Raw genomic sequence first — 24,384 nt, forward strand, 5'->3', positions numbered from 1 at the left:
TTATAAAAACAAGGATGTGTGCGTGAAGAATTCTTTTTGTTTAGCAAAACAAAATATTCTATTACAGAGGTTGTGCCAAGTTTAAAACTAATCCCCTCTATTAGAAAATAACTGTCTGATTGGTGGAGGTCCAACGACTAAGACCCCCACCAATCAGGAAAACTAGTGCCCTGTGTCCCCATGTATAAATGGAGAAATGGCCACGCATGTGCTCTGCCACTCCTTTCACCTTATTTATGGAATAAGTATTATATAAATGCACTGCAGGTTCCTTGAAGCAACTCAAAAATGTAAAAAATGATGGAATATATATTATACGTAGACCAAAATGTGTTATATCTTCATTTGCCTATTGTTTAGGACTTTGGATGAATGTTTCTATAGTATTATATATAATATATGAAATAACATGATAAATAATCATGAAAATATGTACTTCAATCTTCAGATGTGGATGAATGTAGCACCAGTAGCCCCTGCGCACAGGAATGTTACAATATGATTGGCTCATACATCTGTCAATGTAATCCAGGCTATGAACTAAGCAGAGACAGAGTCAATTGTGAAGGTAAATATCCTTCTTATGTATATTTAATGTATTTCTTAGTGCATGTATTTGGCTTCTGTACACTTCCATTTTAAGGCTCTTACCCACTGCCGATTTTCTAGCAATGCGAGAGTGAGTGAAAATGCATGATTATGAAACCAATGATTTTCAATGGTTTCATTCTCATTTGCAATGTGTTCACTCAAGCCTCGCTGCAATCCAAAAAAGCTGCGATGTTGCTCATTGTTTTAAATAGGGCCAGGCCCCCATTGAAACTAATGGGAGAAGATTGTGCAACAGCTGTGGAATCCCGCATAGTGAGGAGAGTCAGGGAGGCAGAGCTACAGGGAATCTCTTACATATCTCCCCATATTTGGAAAGATAGGAGGCGTGGCTAAAGGGCTTTCCCAGAGTTTCCCTGATTCCAGGGAAAAGGGGGCAGGGCTGGGGGGATTCTCATAGTGATTCAATCTGTGGCCAAGAGGGGGTGGGGCTAGCAGGTCCGGAGTTGCTGATTCATACGTGGGTGGGCCTAATTAGGGAATATCCGTGTTCTGTAATTAGGCAAATGGATGAAGGTTATCCTGATAAGATAATGACTTTAAAGCAACCCTCAGGGCCTGGACAAACAAAGATAGCTATAGATTTAATAGCTGTCTACAAATATCTGAATTACGGCCACAGTGCAGAGGGATCAGCCCTATTCTCATTGGTACAAGGAAAGACTAGAAGCAATGGAATGAAACTGACGCAGATTAGATATTAGAAAAAAACTTAATGACAGTGAGGGTGATGGAACAGGCTACCATGGGAGGTCGTGAGTTTTCCTTCAATGGAAGTCTTCAAAGGCTGGACAAATATCTGTCTGGGATGATTTAGTGAATCCTGCACTGGGGGTTGGACCAGATGACCCTGGAGGTCCCTTCCATCTCTACCATTCTATGATTCTATGAAGATAGCCAAATAGCTGCTCTGACTACCTGATGCACATTGTGCACTAGTATGCATTGGTAGTCTAAGACACTACATGCTGCTCTGAATGGCCAGCATGCTCATATGGGCAACACTGGTCAATCAAAGCAGCATTTAGTGTCTTAGCATGCATCAGGCAGTCAGAGAAGCTGGTTTTGGCCATATTTGTTTGTCTAGGTCTGGAAGGTCACTTTAAAGTCATTATCCCATCAGGACAACCTTAGTCCACAGATCATGGAATTCCTAGATGAATAATTTATAGCAGGTGATACATTGTTCTTCATAATACATACATCAGCTACTACAGAACCTCTATTTAAAGTGTAAACTGAGTTTCTTTATCACCATTGCTTGGTAGAGACACATGAAATGACCTAATTCTTTAAAAAGACTAACACAGCTGAGAGACAGCGCTCTATAATGCACTGTGTAGCTGCTGAAAACCTCTTTTTTTGCCGCTTCATACTCAATGCCAAGACTCAAAAATGCTAAGAAAAGGGGGTGTGGTCTCCATTTAGGCGTGAAGTGCGGAACATCTCTGAGTATGTTTGTGTGTGAAAAGGTGCAAAGAGTTGCAATTTTTAGAAAGGTCAGAGCTGTCTTAAAATTTGCATGAAATATACAATTTATTGAGGATGCATGATTTCTTGATACATTTTTTGTGGTTGAAATTTTTTAGAAGATAGGGATAAATTGGTGCAAATTGCACCATTTTTCATAAATAAGGGCCATTATCTAGAGCTCTATCAATGGATATATACATTGAAATAGATTATACTAAGGTATGGCTCTTTAAGTAATTCCCTTATGTATTTTACTTGGAGTTTATCACTTGCTGAGGGAATGCTGCTTACTATTATGTAGCAAAAATAAAGAATCCTTTTATCAGCATAAAGCACAGCAAAAATTGGCAAGTTGAAAATTATTTTCCTAATGAGTAAATATTTCCACATTTTAAACAAATTGTGTTGAATCATGTCGAACTGCCGAGGCGTTTCAGTTAATGTTGCATCTGTGTCGGAAATAAACAAAAATGATTAAGAGATAAACACATTTAGGTTCCCAGTTTATTTCATCTCGACATTTTAAAGGCATGTGTACTGACGGGGCAAATAGAAAAAATCGCTGGCACAAAGTCAGGCTTAGGAAAATATTTCTCTAAGGACATCAAGGATAGCATTTAATGGCATTTTTAGGTTATGATGAACGTCATCAAGACAACCCCTCCTCTAAAAAGGCCAGCTCAATGATCAGTGGTTCCAACTGATCATCTAATGTGCATGGAGGGGGCCTACGACTCTCCCCAAATGACAGATATCAGGGGAGATAAAGATCAGCCAGTCCGATTCCAACTACTTGATCTTTTGTTCTCAAGGAGATAAGCTCCTGCCAGAGATGTCCGGTAGCACTTTACTTCCCTCTCTACTAGTGTTGAGCGAACCAAACCTGTAGAACCCTGTTTTTGGACAAACCTTGCTAAAGTTTGATTCGGCACGAAAATGAACTAAGCTTCTAGCAAAGTTCTACCCACCACAGGGTTCTACTGGTTTGGTTCGCTCAACACTAGTCCTGAACACTGGTGTATGACACTGTCTAAGAGCCCTAAAATTCCTATGTAAGGGTCTGTTTAGACCAAACAGTATATCGTCTGAACGAGTGAACGATTTATCTTTCGTGAGATAGAGGCAGGTGCATCACTGCCTCGTTCAAATGAGAAATCGTTCAGTCGTTTACATTCACCAAACAATTAATGAACGAGACAATGTTGATTTTTATGCCTGTATAAAATGTAAGATGAACAAAAACCGTACAATTTATAATTTATTGTTCGATCGTTGTCTGCGTTTACATTGAACAATTATCGTTCGTTTTCGACTGTTCAAATGTTTTTTAAGGATAATCATTCCATGTAAAAGGGTCTTAACACTCCAAATGTCATACGGGCATTTTATGGTTCTTACACAGTGTTATACACAAGTTTTGGTGAATTCCTTGTTCGGTTCAAACTAATTCAGGCTTAATTGAACTTTTAGGAATTTTTTTGGCACCTCAGCCAATCACATTCAGCTCTTTCAGCAAGTGGGAATTTTAAATCCCTGTCTGCTGACAGATCAGCACCACAGTGCAGGGGAGAGCAGGAGAAGACGCGGCTAAGCCCCGGCAGCTGAAGCAAGGTGAGAATGTATTTTTTTTGTTTTTTACAGCACTTTTACTGGATTTTCAGGGAATGGCTTATATTTAAAGCCCTGCCCTGAAATCAATTGATGGGGTGCCAGCAGCAGAATCTTCCACCGCAGCTGACATGTGTGACAGCTGCGGTAGAGAATTGATGAATTTCTCTGCTGCATGTCACAGATGTGGCAGATGTAGCAGCAAGGAATTCTTTTTACTAGCGGGGATGAAGGAAACATCTGCTGCATGCGGCAGAGATGTGTTCTTCATCCCGGCGGGGGTGACGGCAGCAGCGGACAGGTACGTTTATTTTTTATTTATTTATTTTTTTACACTAAAACCTTTTCTTTTTCAGGGAAGGGCTTATATGTAAAGCCCTTCCTTGAAAAACGATGCAGGGGTACTGGCAGACCATTGTTTTCAATGGAGCCGCCGGCAGCAGCCGCGGCTCCATTGAAAACAATGCGTGCATTCACTATGGTGCACACATGTCCTATCTTTGCAGGCACACGCCTGTAAAGCTCGGGCATGTGCACACACCATAGTGAATGCATTGGGGCTTAATAGACGCGCGTTTTTGTGCGTACGTATGCACGCACAAAATACACGCTTCCTGGATTTTTTGTGTTTATCAGGTTGTGGTTACAGTAACTTGCAAGTTGCAACATGAGTCTGACCATATGTACTTATATTAGACTGGTCTCACATCTGCATTAGAACCTCCACTCAAAGCTTCCATCACAGATCTGGCTCAAAATACTGGAAAAAAAAGTGCTACATGCAGCGCTTTTTCTTCCGTCCAAAAGCTGGGCACTTAAGCGAAAGCAAACACACTCCATTATAATCAATGGGGTCCTTTCAGCACTCTTCGGTTCCGTCCTGAGACAGAGTCATTCAGCCGTGAGCATTCCTGAATAGAGCAGTAAAGCAGAACCCAGAGCCAGGTGTGAAACCACCCTTAGGCTTCTTTCCATATATCAGCCCGCCATTTTCACGGTCGACCGATATACACTGTGATCTGATGCAATGAATTCCAATGCATCAGATTACATGGCCATATTCTCGTGACATAAAAGCTCACAGCCGGCCAATATAATGCCCAGCGTTTTTATGTCGGGCCCAAAAGATAGTCCTGGAACTATCTTTTGGGCCGGAATACATCGGCCACTGCATGGGCTCCTATGGGAGCCCATGACAGGGTCCGGAGATGGGAGGCAGTTTAGCAGTGTGGCTGCTAAACTCCCTCCCTCTGCTCTACTCCCCACTCGCTCTTTGCAATGGGAGGGGGTGGGACTGGGGCAGAGCTAAGTCCCGGAGCTAGGCTCTGACCCCCTTGTCAACAGCCAGCAATGGGAGGAGGCCCATGGGGCGGCGCTTAGCTTTGCCCCTGTCCCGTCCCCACCCATTGCAAAGAGCGAGCAGGCAGGAGAGCAGAGGTAAGCCTGCGGAGGGGAGGGAGGGGAAAGGGACAACGGCATGGTAGCCTTGGTGTATATGTGCCGGGGCCCATGCCATGTGAACGGGAGCACAAATGTTAGATTTGTGCGCTTGTTCAGGAGCTTAAACGCCACATATGGTAGCGTATATCGGCCGATCGTGAAAACGGCGGCCGATATACGCTCATGGGAAAGAAAGACTCAGGTTGTGATCACTGGCATAACTATAGGGGATGCGGTTGCACCCGGCCCAGAAGCCTTAGGGGGCCCATAAGGCTTCTCAACTCCATATAGGGAGCCCAGTACTATGAATAAAGCATTATAGTTTGGGGCCCTGTTACAGATTTTGCATTGGGGCCCAGCAGCTTCAAGTTACGCCTCTGGTTGTGATGTAGTATGGCAATACTGCGATGTTTGATTGTGTATGTCAAAGTCATCGTGTAGCAATAGCTTTAATATTTTGAATTACATTTCTAATTTATTTTACAAACTACAACTTTTCAGATGATCTTGATTACTTATAAATTTTATTTTGTAAGAAGATCTTATATAATTTGATAACTTCTTTAATAATTTTTACTTAAGCTATGTCAACTTTTGTGAGTTACTGTAAAAGTCACATAAACACAATGATTACTGTGGGCATTATTACTCTTCAACAGACTTCAATTTAATTAACGAGACTAAAATTAAATACACGAGACATTCCCTTTAAGGAACAAAATTTTGCTGTGCAGATTTTGTTTTTGTAATGAAATCTGTCAACATGCTTAGTCATTTATTACTAATTACTTGCTGAAAGACAAATACACATGAAAACATTTATTGTCAGTGTTCCCATTGTAACTGTCTTGTTTAACAGACATCGACGAATGCAGAACATCCAATTACTACTGCCAGTATCAATGCGTTAATGAGCCTGGAAGATTCTCCTGTGTATGCCCAGAAGGATATCAACTTGTAGGAACTCGATCATGTCAAGGTTTGTATGTTTTATAAAGGATATGTATCATAAGAAAAAAGCATATGATATTTCTATTATAACTATATTATTATTTTAGTGGCATTTGTTATGTGACTATATTAAAAAATCTAAAATCTTTCAGTTTTTACATTAGCCGGTAATCAGACAAAGCATTGCTGTGTAGACATACAGAATGAGCAGAGTCAGCACGTGATCATTAGGTCTTAAACACATGGGCGCGTTTTTGTCCTGTTTTGCGGCCATGATAATCACGATCACTTAACGGGACAAAACAAAGGACTTGCGCTATCTTTCCCGCATGTAGTTAATACTATGTGCAGGAAAGATAGGGCAGGACCTATCTTCCTGCTGTTTTTTCAAAATCTTGCACTATTTGAAAAGTTTGAAAAGTTTGAGAAGGGAAAGAAAATCCCATTCATGCGTAACTATGCCCTGTACCAGCGAGTGTAGTTGCGCATATGGCTGTATGAAACCTCTCTTATATTGAAGGATATATTGACAGCTCTGTTGTACTGCTGGAGACCTAAATAATGCGTTTAGACTGAATGATTATTACTCAGAAAATCATTCAAATGCGTGAAAAACTGAATGTCAGACAACAATTGAACGATGAACAAGAATCAGCCGGTTCTCGTTCATGGTTCTGTTTCGGGCAGCATATTAATCAGTGCCAACTAGTTTCCTCATCCTCATCGGGCAGTTTAAACATTGATCATGTGAAACGCTCAACGATAAGAATTTGATTTGCGGACCATTTGGTGCGGAAAACAAATCACAGCATGCTCCATTTCAGTGCGGATTCCATGCGGACGGGCTCAATAAAAGTCAATGGGTGCGGACGATTCGCAGTGCATCCGCAAATACAATTGAGGATGCATTGCGGATTTGAAGGTTAAATTCAATTAGGGAGGTGGGGAAAAGGCTGGGGTTGCGGATTTTTTTCCACACGGATGATCCAAAGTGCATCCGTGTACATCCGCACAGAAAAAAATATTACATCCGCGATCTCCTGCAAATGGTTTCCGCAGGTCTCCCTCTGTGTAAATCCGCATTCAGAATCAGATCTGCCCAAGGACATGAGGCCTTAAACAGACAATACAGGAAGCAAATGTATGCCTCCAAAATGGCCATCCCCAAGGGAAGTTTTAGCAACAAAAATAGTTGCACTAGATTAAAAATGAACAAACACATTACTACTCTTCTATAGACTAAGGCCGCCGTTTTCATGGCCGTCCGATATACGCTACGATCAGAGGCGTAAGAACTCGTGAATGGGCGCACAAGTCTAACGTTTGTGCGCCCGTTCATACGGCATAGGCCCTGGAGCATATGCATCAAGGCCGCCATGCTGCTGCCCCTTCCCTCCCCATCACTGGCTCACCTCCGCTCTCCTCCCTGCTAGCTATTTGCAATGGGAAGGGGGCATGGCAAGGCGGAGCTAAGCTCCCGAATCTTCCCCTTGTCCGCAGCCAGCAATGGGAGGAGGCGGGACAGGGCTGAACTTAGCTCCACCCCTTCCATTGCAATCAGCCGGAGGGGAGGAGAGAAGAGGGAGGGAGTTTAGCAGTCACGCTGCTAAACTCTCTCACACCTCCCTTCTCTGGCTGCTGTCCTTGGCTCCCTTAGGAGCCCATGCAGCAGCTAACGTATTCCGGACCGAAAGATAGTTCCAGGACTATCTGTTGGGCCCGACATAAAAATGCGCAATGCTATATTGGCCGGCTGGGCACTTTTACTTAGCGGGAAAACGGCCATGTGATCTGATGCATTGGAATCCAATGCATCAGATCAAAGTGTATATCAGCCAACCGTGAAAACGGCGGATGATATATGCTTGTGTGAAAGAGCCCTAAGGCTGGCTTCACATGGATGTATTTGCAATAAACAGTCAATAGAACTCATTGATTTCAATGTGTTAGTTCACATCATCACATGCTGTCACGTCACTGCCAGTACACCTTTGTTACTGTGGGTTTTAGCTAGGGTTAATATCTACAGTCTTGTCTAGTTAGGGTTAAATAGTCCTGCAGCTGTTAGCTGAGATGGTGGCTGGTGATTGACAGCTCTGTCAGCCAATCAGTTTCTCCCTGCTCCCTATATAATCTAGCTCTTCCTGGCTGGGAGTTGCTGGTTATATTTCAGTGTTCCTGATCAAATAAGCTTGCTCAGTTCTCCTGTCTGTTGTCTGGCTTTTCTGGTTTGTCCCCTATGTTTCTGTTTGTCTTGCATTCTGTGTTCTCGTCTTTTATTTATTGCCAGTTTGTCTTTGTCCCTGATTTATTGTAATCTGGTTCCCCCCTGACCTTGGAACTGTCCTCATGGAAGTAGTGGGGTCGTCCCTATCACGACGGGTGCTCTGCTGCGAGGTGGGTTCTGTCGGGGGGATTCAGAGTGCCCTGCTCTGATCACCACCTCTTGTAGTCCACAGTCCTGAACGCTCAAGTACTAAGTAGAGATGAGCGAACGTACTAGTTTCGAGTAATTACTCGATCGAGCACCGCTATTTTCGAGTACTTCAGTACTTGGGTGAAAAGATTCAGGGGGCGCCGGGGGGCGGGGGGAGGCGTGGTGGCTCGGGGGGTAGCAGCGGGGAACAGGGGGGAGCCCTCTCTCCCTCTCCCCCCCACTCCCCACTGCAACCCCCCGCTCACCCACGGCGCACCCCGAATCTTTTCGCCCAAGTACGGAAGTACTCGAAAATCGCGGTATTCGGGCGAAAAGTGGGCGTGGCCGAGTACGCGCGCTCATCTCTAGTACTAAGTCATCTCAGGGTTCTGTTAGCAGCCCGGGACGAACGTGACCCATGTTCATATTTTGCGTGCGCATTTTCAGCTGCACTAAGATGATTGGACATATTCTATCTTTCTGCGCATTTTTGAACCAAAGGTCCCCATTAAAAGTTAATGGGGTGTGTGCAAAAGGCACCCAATACGCAAAGAGATGTGTGAAACACTGCGTAATTTCACTGTTAAATGTTTCTGGAACAAATTATGCTAAATAGCCCTTTAAATTGAGCGTATTGATCTGCCGAACCCAAGTAAGCATTACCTGCATGCACAAAAAGATCAGTAAAATGCGCTGATATGCATGCAAAAAACCCTTGTTCATAGTGCAAATATATTGCATTGAGGTGTTCCACAAAAAGTGAAGTCAGCCTTACTGCACCTTTAATGACAAACTAAAAATTTATACATTACACATCAACTTATAAACCATTTAGTTACACATTAAGGCCTTAGTCAGACGGGCGTTTTTTCACGCGATTTGCGGATCGTATGACGGATGCGCATCCGCAAATCGCGTGACCGGTGCGCGCAAGTCGCCCGAAAATCTGCTCCTAGCCGCGTTTCATTAGAAGCGGGCCGGAGCTGTCCAGCGCATTGCATTCAATGGAGACGGCAATAGAGCCGCCTCCATTTAAAGCAATGCGCTGCGGGCGAGCCCGGGATCAATTGTCGGTAAGGGCTTAAATATATAAGCCCTTCCCTGCAATTCATCCTAAAATGTGTTAAAATAAAAAAAAATTGTATACTCACCTTCTCCCGGCAGCCGGAGCTCCGCGCGGCCGTCCTGCAGTGGGTGTGAAGGGGGTGTGAGTCAGACCTGCCCCCTGATTGGCTCAGCGCTGAGCCAATCAGAGGCATGCCTCACTCACACCCATTTATGAATTCATGAATGGATGTGAGTCAGACCTGCCCCTGATTGGCTCAGCGCTGAGAGGCAGCAGTCACTCACCCATTCATGAATTCATGAATGGGTGTGTGAGTGAAACCGGCCTCTGATTGGTCAGGGCTGTGACCAATCAGAGGCAGATCATTCAGCAGGCGGGGATTTTAAAGCCCCGCCGGCTGAATAGTGCCAAGAAGCAGTTCAGGAGAACTGACAGCGGCCGCGGCTGGACTCCGGCTGCAGCGGAAAGGTGAGTATACAATTTTTTTTTATTTTAACACATTTTGGGATGAATTGCAGGGAAGGGCTTATATATTTAAGCCCTTCCCGACAATTAACCCCGCGCACGCCGGCAGCCCATTGCTTTTAATGGAGCGGCTGTATTGCCGGCTCCATTGAATTCAATGGGCAAACATCGTTCTTCTCTGTCACAGCTGTTACAGCTGTGGCAGAGAAGAATGATTTGTCTTCTGTATGTTCTCAATGGGGTCGGCGCTGCTAACGCCGGCCCCATTGAGCGCATATAGAGAAGAGAACAGGAATCGCAGATCGCAGATAGGTGCGATCTGCGATTTTTTGTTCTATAATTTATCGGACGAGCGCATAAAAAGCGCTCATGTGTCCGATACCATTGCAAAGCAATGGTTTTATAAAATCGCCGGACGCATGCGCATGCGCAAATCGCGGCTAAAAACGCCCGTCTGACTAAGGCCTAACACGTAGGTTTAGGCGCGTTATAGTATTTTACCAATTCACAGATTTGAAGATTATATATTCCACATTTGTATGGAAACATCTTCACTGAAAAATGTATTCTCCTTTATGAGAAAATCATTAGCATATTGCTGAACTGGAAACGCACAAAGCAAATGTTTAATTAATGAAATAATGTAAAATAATTATTGACTGATTATAAAATGCTAATAACAGGATGCAATTTAATTTTATAATGTGATTCAAATTATATATTTATGAAATAATATTAGGCTGGTAATACAATGTAATTATTTGTTCAAAGCTGTAATAATGGGATACAAGGACACAATCTGTACTTTGATGCTTACTTTTTGAGGAAACAGTTATCATCCCTCTTCTTGTCCACAGAATGAAATTCAATTTTTTTGTCCCAATTATATAAAGTGTTCTCCTTATATAATGTATTTCTAGACATAAATGAATGTGAAAGTGACGCTCATGATTGTGGAGAAGATGCCATGTGTTGGAATTATTATGGCGGATTCCGATGTTACCCAGCAAACCCCTGCCAAGACCCTTATGTTCGTATGTCAGATAAGTAAGTACATTAAATATACTGTGTTCTCCTTCTTATGTTTTCACCTGGCCATAGACATGAGTTAAGAGCTTTAATCTCATGTGTATGAGGGTGTGAGTTTAAACTGAAATTTTTTCAATCCTATATATGTTGAAGAGTCCTCTTCCAGGGATCATTGATATGTCTACAGTCCAAAGACACCATCTAGGTACAAAATAATCACTCAAAACCATATCTTAGGGAGGTTTTATACCTGCGTTGAAGGGTCTGTCGCAGATCTACTACAAAATACCAGAGAAAAAAGCACTGCATGCACTGCTTTTTCTTCCAGCAGAAAGCCAGGCAGCTGAGTGGAAAGCGAATGGACCCCATTCTGGTTAATGGGGTCTGTTCAGCTTTGTTCAGTTCTGTCATAAGATAGAGGCATTTGGCCAAAGGATTCCCCTTTCCTGCTACCTAAATATTGCAGAAAACCGGAGTCCCCTACACAGTTGTGGAATCACCCTTGCTTAGAGTTAAAGGGGTTGTCTGGTTACTTACCCATCCTTGGTCCTGCAGCCTTACTGTTGTGCCAGTCTCTGTTGACAACTGAAGTCAACTGCTAATTAGAGGCTGCAGTGTCACTACCAGTTCTCCTGGCATTACTGCTCACATCCTTTATGCCATAATGCCTAGACTTCTGAAAAAATGATGCTGTGGCCTCTGATTTGCTGCCAGAGGTCACTTGACTTTCGCTATCAATAGAGTCCAGGACAACTGCAAGGTTGCAGCACTAGATCACCGGAGCCAAGGATGGGCACGTACTGCTGTATTTATCATTTTCTGACAGCTGCATCTGCCATTAAATTTTAAAAAAGGAACTTTTATAATTCATCTACTAGCCCATGGCTGGCTTACAAGGTCTTCATTAGAAGGTCTTTAATCAATGTAAGACTTACCACACAAGACATTTTGAAATATTGGTTAGCCAGATCGAAATCTATAAAACAGTTTCACCTGACTAAATATCTTATAAAATTAATATTCAATGCACCAATTTCCTAGTTAGTAATAAACCTATTAGAATGGAGGACTTTTGTTCTTCTTATAGTATCTAACTCCAGAGGAAACCTTCTGTTTTTTTCCAAATGTTTCAATTCCTTAAATCTCTAACTAATTTGTCTAACGGATCATGAAGGAATATTCCCATCTGGTAATGTTCCAGTGGAAGGCCAACCCAAATATCTCTTTATCCTCTTCTAGATGGTCCTGTGGTTGTGAGCTGGTCACGAAAGCTATCAGGTCTCAATTATGGAGACTGCTATTAAGGTTCTCCACCATGCTTATTATGCCCATACTGAATTGCATTCTACTGGGTGTTTCTGTGGTTGAGATGCATAGGGTGATCATTTGCATATCTCGTGAATGTATCCAATTGTTCATTCATTTTGGAAGCAAATATCAAACCCATTTAATGTAATATTTGGCAACCAGTTTCATCTAGGTGACACAGTTTTCCTAGTATTAACTTTAAGACTTATCCAATTTATAGGTATGACCATGAAGATTTACATTACTTCTAAATGTATGTCTACCTATTTATCTACTGAAGAGGTTAAAAAACACATTTCACTTATGCTTTTTGAAAAAGTACACACCACGTATGGACACCAGAGATACATTTGATGCCTTAAGGCTTTCTTGGACTGCCTCCTATTCCTCCTCAAATGTTATGTACATTATATCCATATCTGCATAAATAGATTGGATGTTGATGATAGATTTTTTGATACGTTGAGATTGTATTGAGTTACTTTACGATAATGACTTTATGTATAATTTGTGCAACAGTATCCCTTTGTAGAATGCAATGAAGTTTAAAAAGTGAGCAGTGCTGAATCTAACCATATTAACCACTTGTGTGCAGCAAAAAACATGAAGTATCCAGTCTCTCAAGTCATTGGAGCAGATTTATAAAAGGTTTTACACCAGTTTCTGGCATCAAAAAGTCACAATTTTAGAACAAGTGTATTTGCATGAAAATCTGTGACTTTTCTCCTTTTTGTGCCACCCCCCACCCCCTACTTTTTTAAAACGTGGGCTAGGCTTGTTGGGAGGGGGCATGGCCACCCTGGACTGACAGATTTCTGTATAATTTACACCAGAAACTGGCATATATTTATTTTTAGGCAGATGGAGGCATGAGAGCCTCATGTATTTAGTGCACCATTCGACTGGGGGAATTATACTAAGCCTGTCGCTGGAAATGTTGGGCTTAGTAAATTTTCCCCATTAAGTTATAAAAAGCAATTGTTGCACTTCACCAGGGATCCAAATGGAAATCAACTAAGAGCAACTTTTTCCATGAGCCAAATTAAGACTTCATATTGGTGATTCAGTAAGCATCACACATCCTTGATGAACTTTAGCATACCATCTTTATTCTTGAAATACACGTATCTAATGAAGTGCTTCCATTGGGGTATGGCAGCATATTGAATTAAAGATGAGACCGCTGGAAGTCAATAAATTAGAGATGATGGGTGTTATAGAGATCCCTGTATGCCATTCTAAGGCAATAAGCAACTAGAATAGCAAGTGAGTGAGGTCAGGTCAGCCAATTCAGTCAAGCATTGTGGGTCTGGACAGTGACCTGTCCAATTACTCGAAGAGCTCTATGGGTAGATTGGATGAAAAGATTAAAGAGCCAAGCTCTGATCAGACACTTCAGGTCACAAGCCATTAGCTCCACACTGTATGCATTAATATAGATTTTAATCCCTCATACATAAAAATTAGGCACCAACTATTTTTGAAAAACTACACACCATAAGCATGATGGACATCAACTCAATGATTGTAAATATAGACTGCTAGACTTATAAAGGGCTTGCTCAAACGGGTGTATTTGAATCATCTATTACGCGCACAATTTTACATGTGTAATATGCATTGAATAGAACACACTGATTTCAATGAGTTCTTCATATGTGTATTTCTTTACACAATGTTCAATCATGTGAAAAAACATGCAGCATGACCTGTTTTAGTGAGGCCATTGATGTGAATGGGGGACAGTACAAATACGCAGTGAATATGCAGGGAATATCTACATTCAATAGGCCCTTCTGCATACTTTTTCGCGTGTGCAAATATATAGTGTATTTGCACGCATAAAAACCATTGGGAGCAGGTGAAATATGCAGGACAATGATTTTTGGTCACGTAAATACAGTGTATTTAGGCGACCGAAACCCCCATGTGAACGAGCCTAAACTGTTTTGTCAGAATAGTTATTTATTTGGTTGACAGCAATCTATGAACATTCATTATCTCTGTTTTATTCATTAAAAATTACACCTTTTTTTTCAGCCGATGTGTCTGCCATGGTACAAATCCTCTTTGTCGAGATCAACCTTACAGTATTGTCTACAAGTACATGAGCATCAGATCCAATCGGGCTGTACCTTCTGACATCTTCCAAGTTCAGGCTACTTTAATCTACTCTAATACAATCAACACTTTCAGGATTAAATCTGGAAATGAAAATGGAGACTTCTACTTACGAGTGAGTTTGTCTCATCAAAATATCTATTTTTTATTTTTAAGGTTTTTCTATTTCTGTACTAGCATTATTAAAGATTCTACTACTAGGATTGCAGTTATTCTGTACGGAGTTCTTCAGATTTCCTGATGAATTAATTCTGCCAGCGGTGAGCTGGCTTGAGTAGATGCAATAGGCTCTACCAACAGAGAAAGCCAGTATGGTCAACAGAACTGTTAGCACACAACCGTGGTACATCCTTGATAAATTATAGCAATAAATACTGGAAGCTTTTCTTACCTTAAGCTTCCTCCTGCAGTTATATTTAAATGTCGTGGTCCCAAAAACCATAGCTGCCTACTGTAAGATTTTCGGCATCTTAGATAAATTCAGGAAACCTCTACAGTAGCACCACTCAAAAAAAATTGTTGAACCAGTGGAATTAATTTGGTGACACGGGAGGTGGTGAGTTCTCCTTCAATGAAAGTGTTCAAACAAAGGCTGGACAAATATCTGTCTGGGATGACTTAGTGAATCTTGCACTGAGCAGGGGGCTGGACCGATGACCCTGGAGGTCCCTTCTAACTCTACCATTCTATGACATGATGGTTATAGATAATTTGTCTAAAAATGCTCCATCTTTATAAATGAAGCCGCCTCGAGGATTAGCTGTTCTTTGTTAGACCTGCTTCTGAAACCACCGTTTGACAGCTGTTTTTGGCAGAGGTATTTGTGGCTGGCCATCCGAAAGAATGGCAGACCATGTAAATACATGGCAGAGCCAGGTCTAAAATAGCAGAGCAGCATTAGGTTTATGTTTACACTGAAAGTCATGACTCTCTGTAGGATCCATTGTATGACAAATCCAAATGTTATCTGACAGATATTACTGACATATATTTTTGTCTGTCGGGGTTCTCCTGAGGTTTTAGGCTTTTTGCCAGTAAGAATAGTGCTACATGCAATTCTTTCTGTTAAAGAGGGTAGAATTGCCAACTGAACCACAGCTGGTAACACCGGATGGCATTGTGAAGACAGCCTAAGGCTGGTTTTACACCTGTGCTACAGGTTGTACTTTCCTGCTCCATTCGGGGAGTAGGAAAGGGGAATCCCCATGGCCAAATGGTTCCGTCTCACGGCAGACCCGAACAGCACCGAACAAACCCTATTGACTACAATGGGGTCTGTTTGGTTTCCACTCAGTTGTCCGGCTTTTGGATGGAAGAAAAAGAGCTGCTCTTCTCTCTAGCTACACAAGTCCTGAGTCCAAATGGTATGTGTATTCATAGTAGGAATGTAAGAGTGTGCAAATTAGATTCATTTATATGAATATATATGTTGATAACAATTGTTACAAAAAATAGAAATAGACAACACAATAAAGGCCAATCTGTAACTTGATCATCATTCAGTCCTATAGAATTGTAAGCAGGTAATTATTGAGTGTTTTATGTAAATGGGCTTCAATGGGGTTGTCCCATCAAGTTAACCTCTTTTCATATTGAAACTGACCTGACCTGTGGGTTTAGATAATTGCGATAGGTGAAGCCAAATGAGTGGCTATGTGATACTCCTTTCGACTATAATAAATACATAATGATAATGACAATTTAAAAAATGCTAATTGAAATGAAAACGGATTATTCTGACTTAATGAATGATTTCCATTTACATTGCAGCATACAAGTGGAGTGAGTGCGATGCTTGTCCTGATCAAACCACTAGCTGGACCAAGAGAATACATTGTTGACCTGGAAATGGTGACTGTTAACAGCTTAATGAGCTACCGTTCGAGTTCTATCTTACGACTTACTATAATAGTTGGCCCATACGCATTCTAGTAACTTCACAATAACACTGGAAGCAGTAACATATTCCACTCTACATGCATTACCTTTTATTTATAGATGTTTCTTGTTTTAATCACATTGTATACATAGACCACTCACATCTTTTTGTAATTATGGTACTCTTGAAATGCATTGTTTTTTTTCAAATTGCATTGATAGTATTCATCAAATGGAGGAAACCATTTTATTATCAGGACCAACAATGACTAGGCCTGATATCTCAGTGGTATCTCTAACTCCAAGGTAATTAAAGAAGACCTATCAGCTCTCCAGATATGTCCGTTTTGGGAAATATATGTATTTCCTGGAACATCTTTTAGTTTTAGAACTCTACATTGTGCCTTTTGACTGTTATTACTCCAGGAAATGCATGCATAAATTATCAACTGGGTGTGAACCATTTCACTTGACCAAAGGGTCATGTAACTACAAAGTATGACATTGTTCTCAGTGCTGTAGGGACACACCTCATTGAGAAGGATAACATCATATTCACATAGAAGCATAGACCCATCCAGGGTCATCGGGTCCAACCCCCTGCTCAGTGCAGGATTCACTAAAGCATCCCAGACAGATGTTTGTCCAACCTCTGTTTGAAGGGTTCCATTGAAGGAGAACTCACCACCTCCATCCACCTCTTCGGAATTTTAACCTAAGTCCTGACAGGACTCACTGGCATTTCACTAGTAATGTAAGTGATTGGGGTATTTTATATATTTTATAGCCTTTTCATTTATTTGTTAATTTTTGCCACCAATTCTAGATAGGAAAGCAGAAGATTAGCTCCATTGAGTTACAATTGAGCTAATCAGTGTGCAGATCTGCTGGCTTATCTGGGACAGTAATTTGACCTTCAACTTTAGATTTATGCCACCTATTTTCTGAACACTCCTTGGCAGATTGGTCCATAAGAAATCTATGCTGTGTGAACATACCCTAATAGTAAACACCCGGTCGTCAATATAGTTACCCATGTACTGGTGAAATAAAAGAGGAACAATACAACAGAGTTCTAATAAAAATGCTCTAGCATTGCTCTTTCATGGGCGATGCAAATGCTGTATTTACCACAACAGCCATGCCAGGAGAGTCAACTGGCCCCCTTTAATAAACTACTTTTGTAGAATTCAGCTTGATGGTATAACATAGTTATCATCATTGCAAATGATGATACATGAAACATGTCTTTCTATTATCCACATATGCAAGAATTTCAAACACTACAGCAATTATATTTTGTTTATACCATGTAAATATATTTCTAGTAGATATGTTAAATTTATTTCCTTTCTTGAAATTGTGTTCCTATTGTATAATCTTTCATTCTAATACTTTTCTATGCATTGTTTACCATACTATGAAACTGTTTCATATGAGATTCAATAGTATCGTGCCTTTTCTTATACTCTATAGAAATAAACTAAATTTAGCTTTACAAGGTGTTACTGAAAAAGCAAGATTTGAATAATAGGTTTGTGTCCTGTCATCGAAATTTGATTAAAGGGCCACTCCGGTAAAACTTTTTATTCATGCATTATGTAGCTAGCTCCTAGTATATATAAGTGAGCTTGTGTTACCTTGGTTAGTTATTCCTTTTTATCTGAAGCTCCTGGCCTCTTTCTCCTCAGATGGTCATGTGATCTCAATTCTGACCAGCTCAAATCTACTTGGGGCTATAATGTCTGAAGCTAGTCAATCTCTCAGTCTGTGTGATGCTGTTACATGGATCTTTCACACAAAAAAATTGTCTAAAAGGGATACAAGCAGTCCTGTCACAATTACTGATTATGATCGCACAGTTATAATAGAGGAGATCACAGCTCATACTCCTGACTGTACACTTATGATCTGTAGCTTATTTAGGTGAATATAGAAGGCAATGATAATTAAACTGTCCACCCAGCAGGCAGAAATGGTATATTTTCTAGCCAATGCGGTGCTGATGCATCATGGAATTGATTTGAAAGTGAAAGTAAAAAATCTCTCTGTCAAGATGGTGACTGATAAGCATCCGATAGGAACTGCACTGCATGGAAGGTGGCTGCAATACACAAAACAGAACTCCAGAGTGTGGCAGTCAATCGGGTGAGGGAAACTGGGATGGAAAAATGTTTTTGCCAGAGTGGCCCTTTATCGGGATGCATTAATTATTGTTGTATTAGTAGATTAAAAGGCAACATTCACAGTGTTTTTACTACACTGTGAGATTCCATCATGGAAAACAGCACTGTGACTGAGCCTCCAAACGGTAATGAATGCAACTATTCATTTGCATTAGTGAAATTGACAGCATTTTGATGTCCATTCTACAAGGGATCCATTTGTTTCCATTATATGTGGAGTATAGAAGATGCTTTTCTATACTCAAATACAACTGAAGTTATTGGAACTTTTGTAAAGTAAATGGTTGCATTTGTTTCCGTTCAAGGGTTCCATCATAGTGCTATTTTCGGAAGCTGTGGCAGAATCACTTGATGGAATCTCACAGCGGGAACACTTTCTAAGGGGGCTATTTAAAGTAAAAAATAAAAAACATTCTTAAAAAGCTATTATAAAGGTGTTTTCAGAAAAATGTGTCCAAGCCCAAGACCCTGAATGATCATCAGGACGAAGGTGTAGAATTTAGTCCATATATGTTGCTGTACTTGTCATTGCAGCTAAGACCCACTCAAGTGAATAGAGGTGCGTTTGTGATTATCTACAGTACCAGGCACTTCAGGGATCAGACATTTTTTGCAAGTTAGTTTGGTGTCTTTTTATACAAAATTTTTAACAATAGTTAACTAAAATATTGCATATAGGTACACCAACTTTCTAAGACACACCTGGTGTTGCAAGAAAAAAGAAAGGGTCTGGATTTCTTCAGTATAACAATCAATAAATGAAGGGTGAGCTGAAACACAGTGGAATTGCTTTGGAATTTCAGCTGTGGAAAGTGAGACAAAATTCTGCAGCAATGTACAGGGGATTTAACAAACTCCATTCACTGACGGTGGAAAAATCCACAATGGCTCCCATTAGTTATGGAACCCGATAGTAAAGTCTAAGACCTACATCCATTTCCAGAATGGGGGTCCCATGTCCACCATCCTCTTCACTTCAGGGTTACTGACCCCCCACTTTTCAAAGTAAGTGACAGGTCATCTTTAAAGCGCACACTACCATAAGGCATGGTACATGGCGATCTGATCAGCTGCCTCCGTCTGATACAATAGCTACATCCTATACAATTATGTGGTTAAGATCGTAGTATAACAGCAAATTATGCAAATTATATTTTTAAAATACTAATGGAATTCATTTTAACATATTGAGCAGCATTGCTAATAATTATATACACGAGTATGACTACAAACGCACCATAGACATACAATCTATAAATGTGGTAGAATAAAGGGATTTAAAGGTATTTATATGGACCTGCATTGTGAAATCCAATATAATTCAAAGCTTCTCAGTTTTTTTTTATCTCGTATGTTAAAACATGTGTTATGTGTCTGTCCAATACATGTGAACAGAAATACTTGTATTATATCTCTTGTGATTTTTTTTTTTAGAATTCCATATTATTTCATTATTTTGTAGTCATGTATTATCAGGGCATTCTCACATCTTTTAGTGCTTTTCTTCAATGTACAAAGTTTTTATTAAACTAAATGTTAACTATTACTAAAAAGGTCACAAGTTGCTTTGTTGCCTTCCGTTTGCAAAAAATTTCTGCATGGACTGTCAACATGATTTAGTAGAATGTGATATGAATGTATTACATGGAAGATACAGCGTGTGACAGTAGGTGAATGCTATCATTGTGCTATAGAGAAGTACAGTTCAGTAGAGTATTTACCAAGTAATCCTACTGTGACGTGCTATATGTTCTGTCCCCATGTCTCTACAGTATTGCCAAAGGTATACTTTATATGTATGCCTGTACAGTGAAGACACCTGTCATTGGCTTCCATTAAAAAAAAAAATTGTGCTGATCATATTTGGAGGCCCCTTTGAAAACTCAAATATAGTGAAAAAAACTATATTGACTTACGCAAGAATGCTATATGATCACTTTCTGGCCAGTAGGTTATAGTTTGTGAACATTACCTAACATATAGCACTACTAATAATAATGGTAAACTTTATATAACGCCAACATATTCCACAGCACTTTACAAGTCAGAGGGAACATATACAAAATAAGACATTACATACAGTATTAAACCAAAAGAAAATTTGAGCAATAAGAGTGAGGGCCCTGCTCACAAGAGCTTACAGGCTATAAGGAAATAGGAGTGATACGAGAGGCAGGAGTGCTTTTTCTGTGTAATGGTTCTACTATCTTTCAAATACACTCATTGTCAAAAAAAAAATCCATTCCCTAGAAGAAGTTGTTGGAATCGAAGGAAACTTTCTCTGTGTGATTGTAACATTGTTATAAGTAAGTGATCAGAGCAAAAGGATAATTTATTGTAGAAAACTAAACCCTTTTAGGGAGGCTCTAGTTTCCTGTTGTACCACCTCTAGTTTGGATACAAGATGTGATACGGGGGGGCATGGAGGTTCTGGCACCCTGTTGTACTGCCTCTAGCGTGGATATAAGATGTGATACGGGAGGGCATGGAGGCTCTAGTACCCTGTTATACCACCTCTAGCTTGAATACAAGATGTGATACGGGCGGGCATGGAGGATCTAGTGCCCTGTTGTACTGCCTCTAGCTTGGAGACAAGATGTGATGCAGGTGGGCATGGAGGCTCTAGTACCCTGTTGTACGGCCTCTAGCTTGGATACAAGATGTGATACAGGTGGGCATGGAGGCTCTAGTACCCTGTTGTTCCACCTCTAGCTTGGATACAAGATGTAATACCGGTGGGCATGGAGGCTCTAGTGCCCTGTTGTACGGCCTCTAGCTTGGATACAAGATGTCATACCGGTGGGCATGGAGGCTCTAGAACCCTGTTGTTCCACCTCTAGCTTGGATACAAGATAGAGAAATACATGTAAAAAAGTTTTCCTACGCTTCTTTCAAGAGCAAAGTAATAAAGTTGAATCACTTACTTCTATGGGAGGTCCCCTCCATGGAGACCTCCAATTCTGGAGTATAAGCCTTTTGAATCCTGCAGGCCTTCACAGGAAAGTCCAAGCCTCTTTAGGGTAATAAATCACTATTTAATAGACAAACATATAAAACAGACTAACAACATAAAAAATCTAGGAAGGGCAGGTGCGACACGTTTCAGGGTACTCGCTCCCCTTTCTCAAGCTGCCTTCCCTGTCTAATTGTCTCGGCGATCTTCTGGCATCCGGTGAAGAAGTCCTGCAGGTCACCATTTCTTTGTTTTGAAGGGAGCAAATTGGTTGAAAGTTGGAGAGACATTTCATAAGGTGCAGCGGTCGACGCCTACATGTTGGGTCAGACTGCGGGCACCAGGTGAGTCCCCTCTTTCCTCCGTATATATTTTTCTTGCAGCTGGAAAAAGGAGAGCAAACTGTTCCCTTGGTACAGGTCTGAAACATACATGGTTTCTCTGTGTGGCCAGTTGTTTAAGGAGATGTCAGGGATTAAGAACTTTAGAGTGAGCAGGGGCAGTGGGATTTTTGTTGATATGTTTAGCTCCAGGTTTGATCCCTGGCCTAATGCGTTCCATCCTTGTAGTGTGGCTTTCACTGAGGGAGAGTGTTGCAAGGCTTCCTGAGGATGTATTGAATTTGCTAGAAGATATGCTTTCCAATTGGTTGTGCCCGTTAGGTTTGATTCGATGGGGGCCCACGTTTTGTTCGCCTCCGTGTTGCATCAGTGTCTGCTTTGGTCAATCAGAAAAGCATTATGATAGTTTCGGAGGTTGGGGAGACCCAAGCCTCCGAATTTCAAAGGTCTGTTTAGAATAGAGAATGCCACTCTAGGTCTTACTCCTCTCCATATGAATCCACTCATTTGTTGATGAAGTGATAGGAATATAGAGTTTGGAATGAGCACAGCGATGGTCTTGAAAAGGTACAAAATGCAGGGAAGAATAAGCATTTTGTACAGTATCACTCTGCCCATCCAGCTAGGCTCAAATTTGGCCAGGCGATCCAGTTCTTTTTGTAATTGCGTTTTTAGCAGGGGGAAGTTTGTTGAAGGAAGGTCATCTACTGAAGGCGTTAGGAGTATGCCTAAGTAGGGCAACAAGGAAGGACACCATTGGAATGAGAACGTAGTTCTCAGGGATTTTTCGTCTGCTTTGAATAAGTTAATGCCCATCATTTGTGATTTAGTAGAGTTTACTTTATAGTAGGAGATAGCACTGAATTGTTGCAAGGTAGACATCACCTGGGGAAGCGAGGCTTTCGGGTTTGTTAGAGTCAATATTATGTCATCGGCAAATAGGTTAATTTTGTGCATGCATGTTCCTATGGGGATGCCTTCAATATGTGGGTTGGACCTTACTGCCTCCGCCAATGGTTCCATTATCATTGAAAATACGAGTAGGGATAATGGACAGCCTTGGCGTGTGCCGTTGGTTATTTGAAATGGGTTAGACAGGACACCATTTGTTAGAACAGAAGCTGATGGAGCAGTATAGAGGGCAGTCACAGCCGAGAGAATCGACCCGGAAAAGCCGAATCCTTTCAGCACAGGGTGCATGTACCCCCAGTGCACCCAGTCGAATGCCTTCTCTGCATCCAGAGCAAGAAGCAGAGAAGGCATCCGCGTAGCGCCGACCTTGGCTATAAGGTTGATCAGATGTCTTATTCCATCCGGAGCCTGCCGTCCTCTCGTGAAACCCACCTGGTCGTTTTTAATAAGTTGGGGCAGGATGGGAAATAGTCGGTTGGCTATTATTTTTGCATAAAGTTTGATATCCGAGTTGAGGAGTGAAATGGGTCGAAAGTTGCTTGTAGACTCGGGGGCCTTACACTCCTTGGGAATGGTGACTATAATTGATTTTAAGTTTTCAGGGGGAATTTTGCCTGTTGACATTATGTGATTAAAGAAGTCGCATATATGTGGGAGCAAAGCTGGTATGAATAGCTTTAGATATTCGTTCGAAAATCCGCCGAGGCCTGGGGATTTGCCAGGTTTTAATGAACGGATAGGTTGTTCTACTTCTTGACGTGTGATGGGTAGGCACAGCTCTTGTGTTTGTTTTTACGAGAGAGATGGGAAAGATAGTGTGGATAGAAATGCGTCGATTGCCTCCTAATTAGGTTGGGGGGTGTCTTTGTCGCGGTTTAAATTGTAGAGTGAGTTATAGTAATTACTGAATTCGTCGGCGATTTCTTGTGGGCTGTAAATCTTATTGTTCGTTGTCTGAGAAATTAGGTAAGGGATTCTCGAGTTTGCTTTAGTTGCTTTGACTCTATTGGCCATTAATTTACTCGCTTTGTTGTGTGAGTAATAGTGTTGCATTTTAAGTCTTTTTATGTGGTTCTTGTGGTCTAATGCAAGGTGCGCTTGTAGTTCCGTTCTTGCTTTTTTAAAGGGGAGTAAATTTCCCAGGAAAGGGTCTGTCTTGTGAATCGCAGCCAGAGTGGAAACTTTTGTTAGATGGTCAAGTGTGATTGAGTTGCGTTGCTTATTGTAATATGCTGTCTGTTGAATGAGAAGACCTCTTGCAAATGCCTTATGCGTATTTCATAACGTAGAAGGACTAATGGAGGGGTGAGAGTTGAGAGCAAAGAATTCAGTGAGCATTTTCCCCATGGTAGTGCTGTTGCTTTTAAGGGACATGACATAAGTGTTGTTTCTTCAAATGAAAGTGCTTAAGGGCGAGTGGGACAGGCGGAGGGACAGGGTAATCGGGGCATGGTCTGACCAGGTGATGTCTCCTATCTCACACTCTGCTACCATTGGTAAGAGCTAGAGATGAGCGAGTATACTCGGTAAAGGCAATTGCTCGAGCGAGCATTGCCTTTATCGAGTACCTGCCCGCTCGAGATGAAAGGTTCGGGTGCCGGGCCGGGGGAGCGGTGAATAGCGGCTGT

At 41.3% G+C, this 24,384-nt stretch overlaps 1 protein-coding gene across 1 annotated transcript in view; it reads left to right on the forward strand.

The window, feature by feature from the left end:
- EFEMP1 (EGF containing fibulin extracellular matrix protein 1) overlaps positions 1–18,642 on the forward strand; it is a 74,977-nt gene extending 56,335 nt beyond the window's left edge. Inside the window, exons 7-11 of the mRNA XM_066595744.1 lie at positions 449–568; positions 5,990–6,109; positions 10,949–11,075; positions 14,406–14,601; positions 16,257–18,642. Of these exons, the coding sequence (XP_066451841.1) occupies positions 449–568; positions 5,990–6,109; positions 10,949–11,075; positions 14,406–14,601; positions 16,257–16,418 (725 nt within the window). The 3' untranslated portion in view covers positions 16,419–18,642. The remainder of the gene's footprint in view (positions 1–448; positions 569–5,989; positions 6,110–10,948; positions 11,076–14,405; positions 14,602–16,256) is intronic.
- The last annotated feature ends 5,742 nt before the right edge of the window (positions 18,643–24,384 follow it).

The sequence above is a fragment of the Eleutherodactylus coqui genome, chromosome 3 (genome assembly GCF_035609145.1).
Source record: "Eleutherodactylus coqui strain aEleCoq1 chromosome 3, aEleCoq1.hap1, whole genome shotgun sequence".
NCBI classification, from domain to species: Eukaryota; Metazoa; Chordata; class Amphibia; order Anura; family Eleutherodactylidae; genus Eleutherodactylus; species Eleutherodactylus coqui.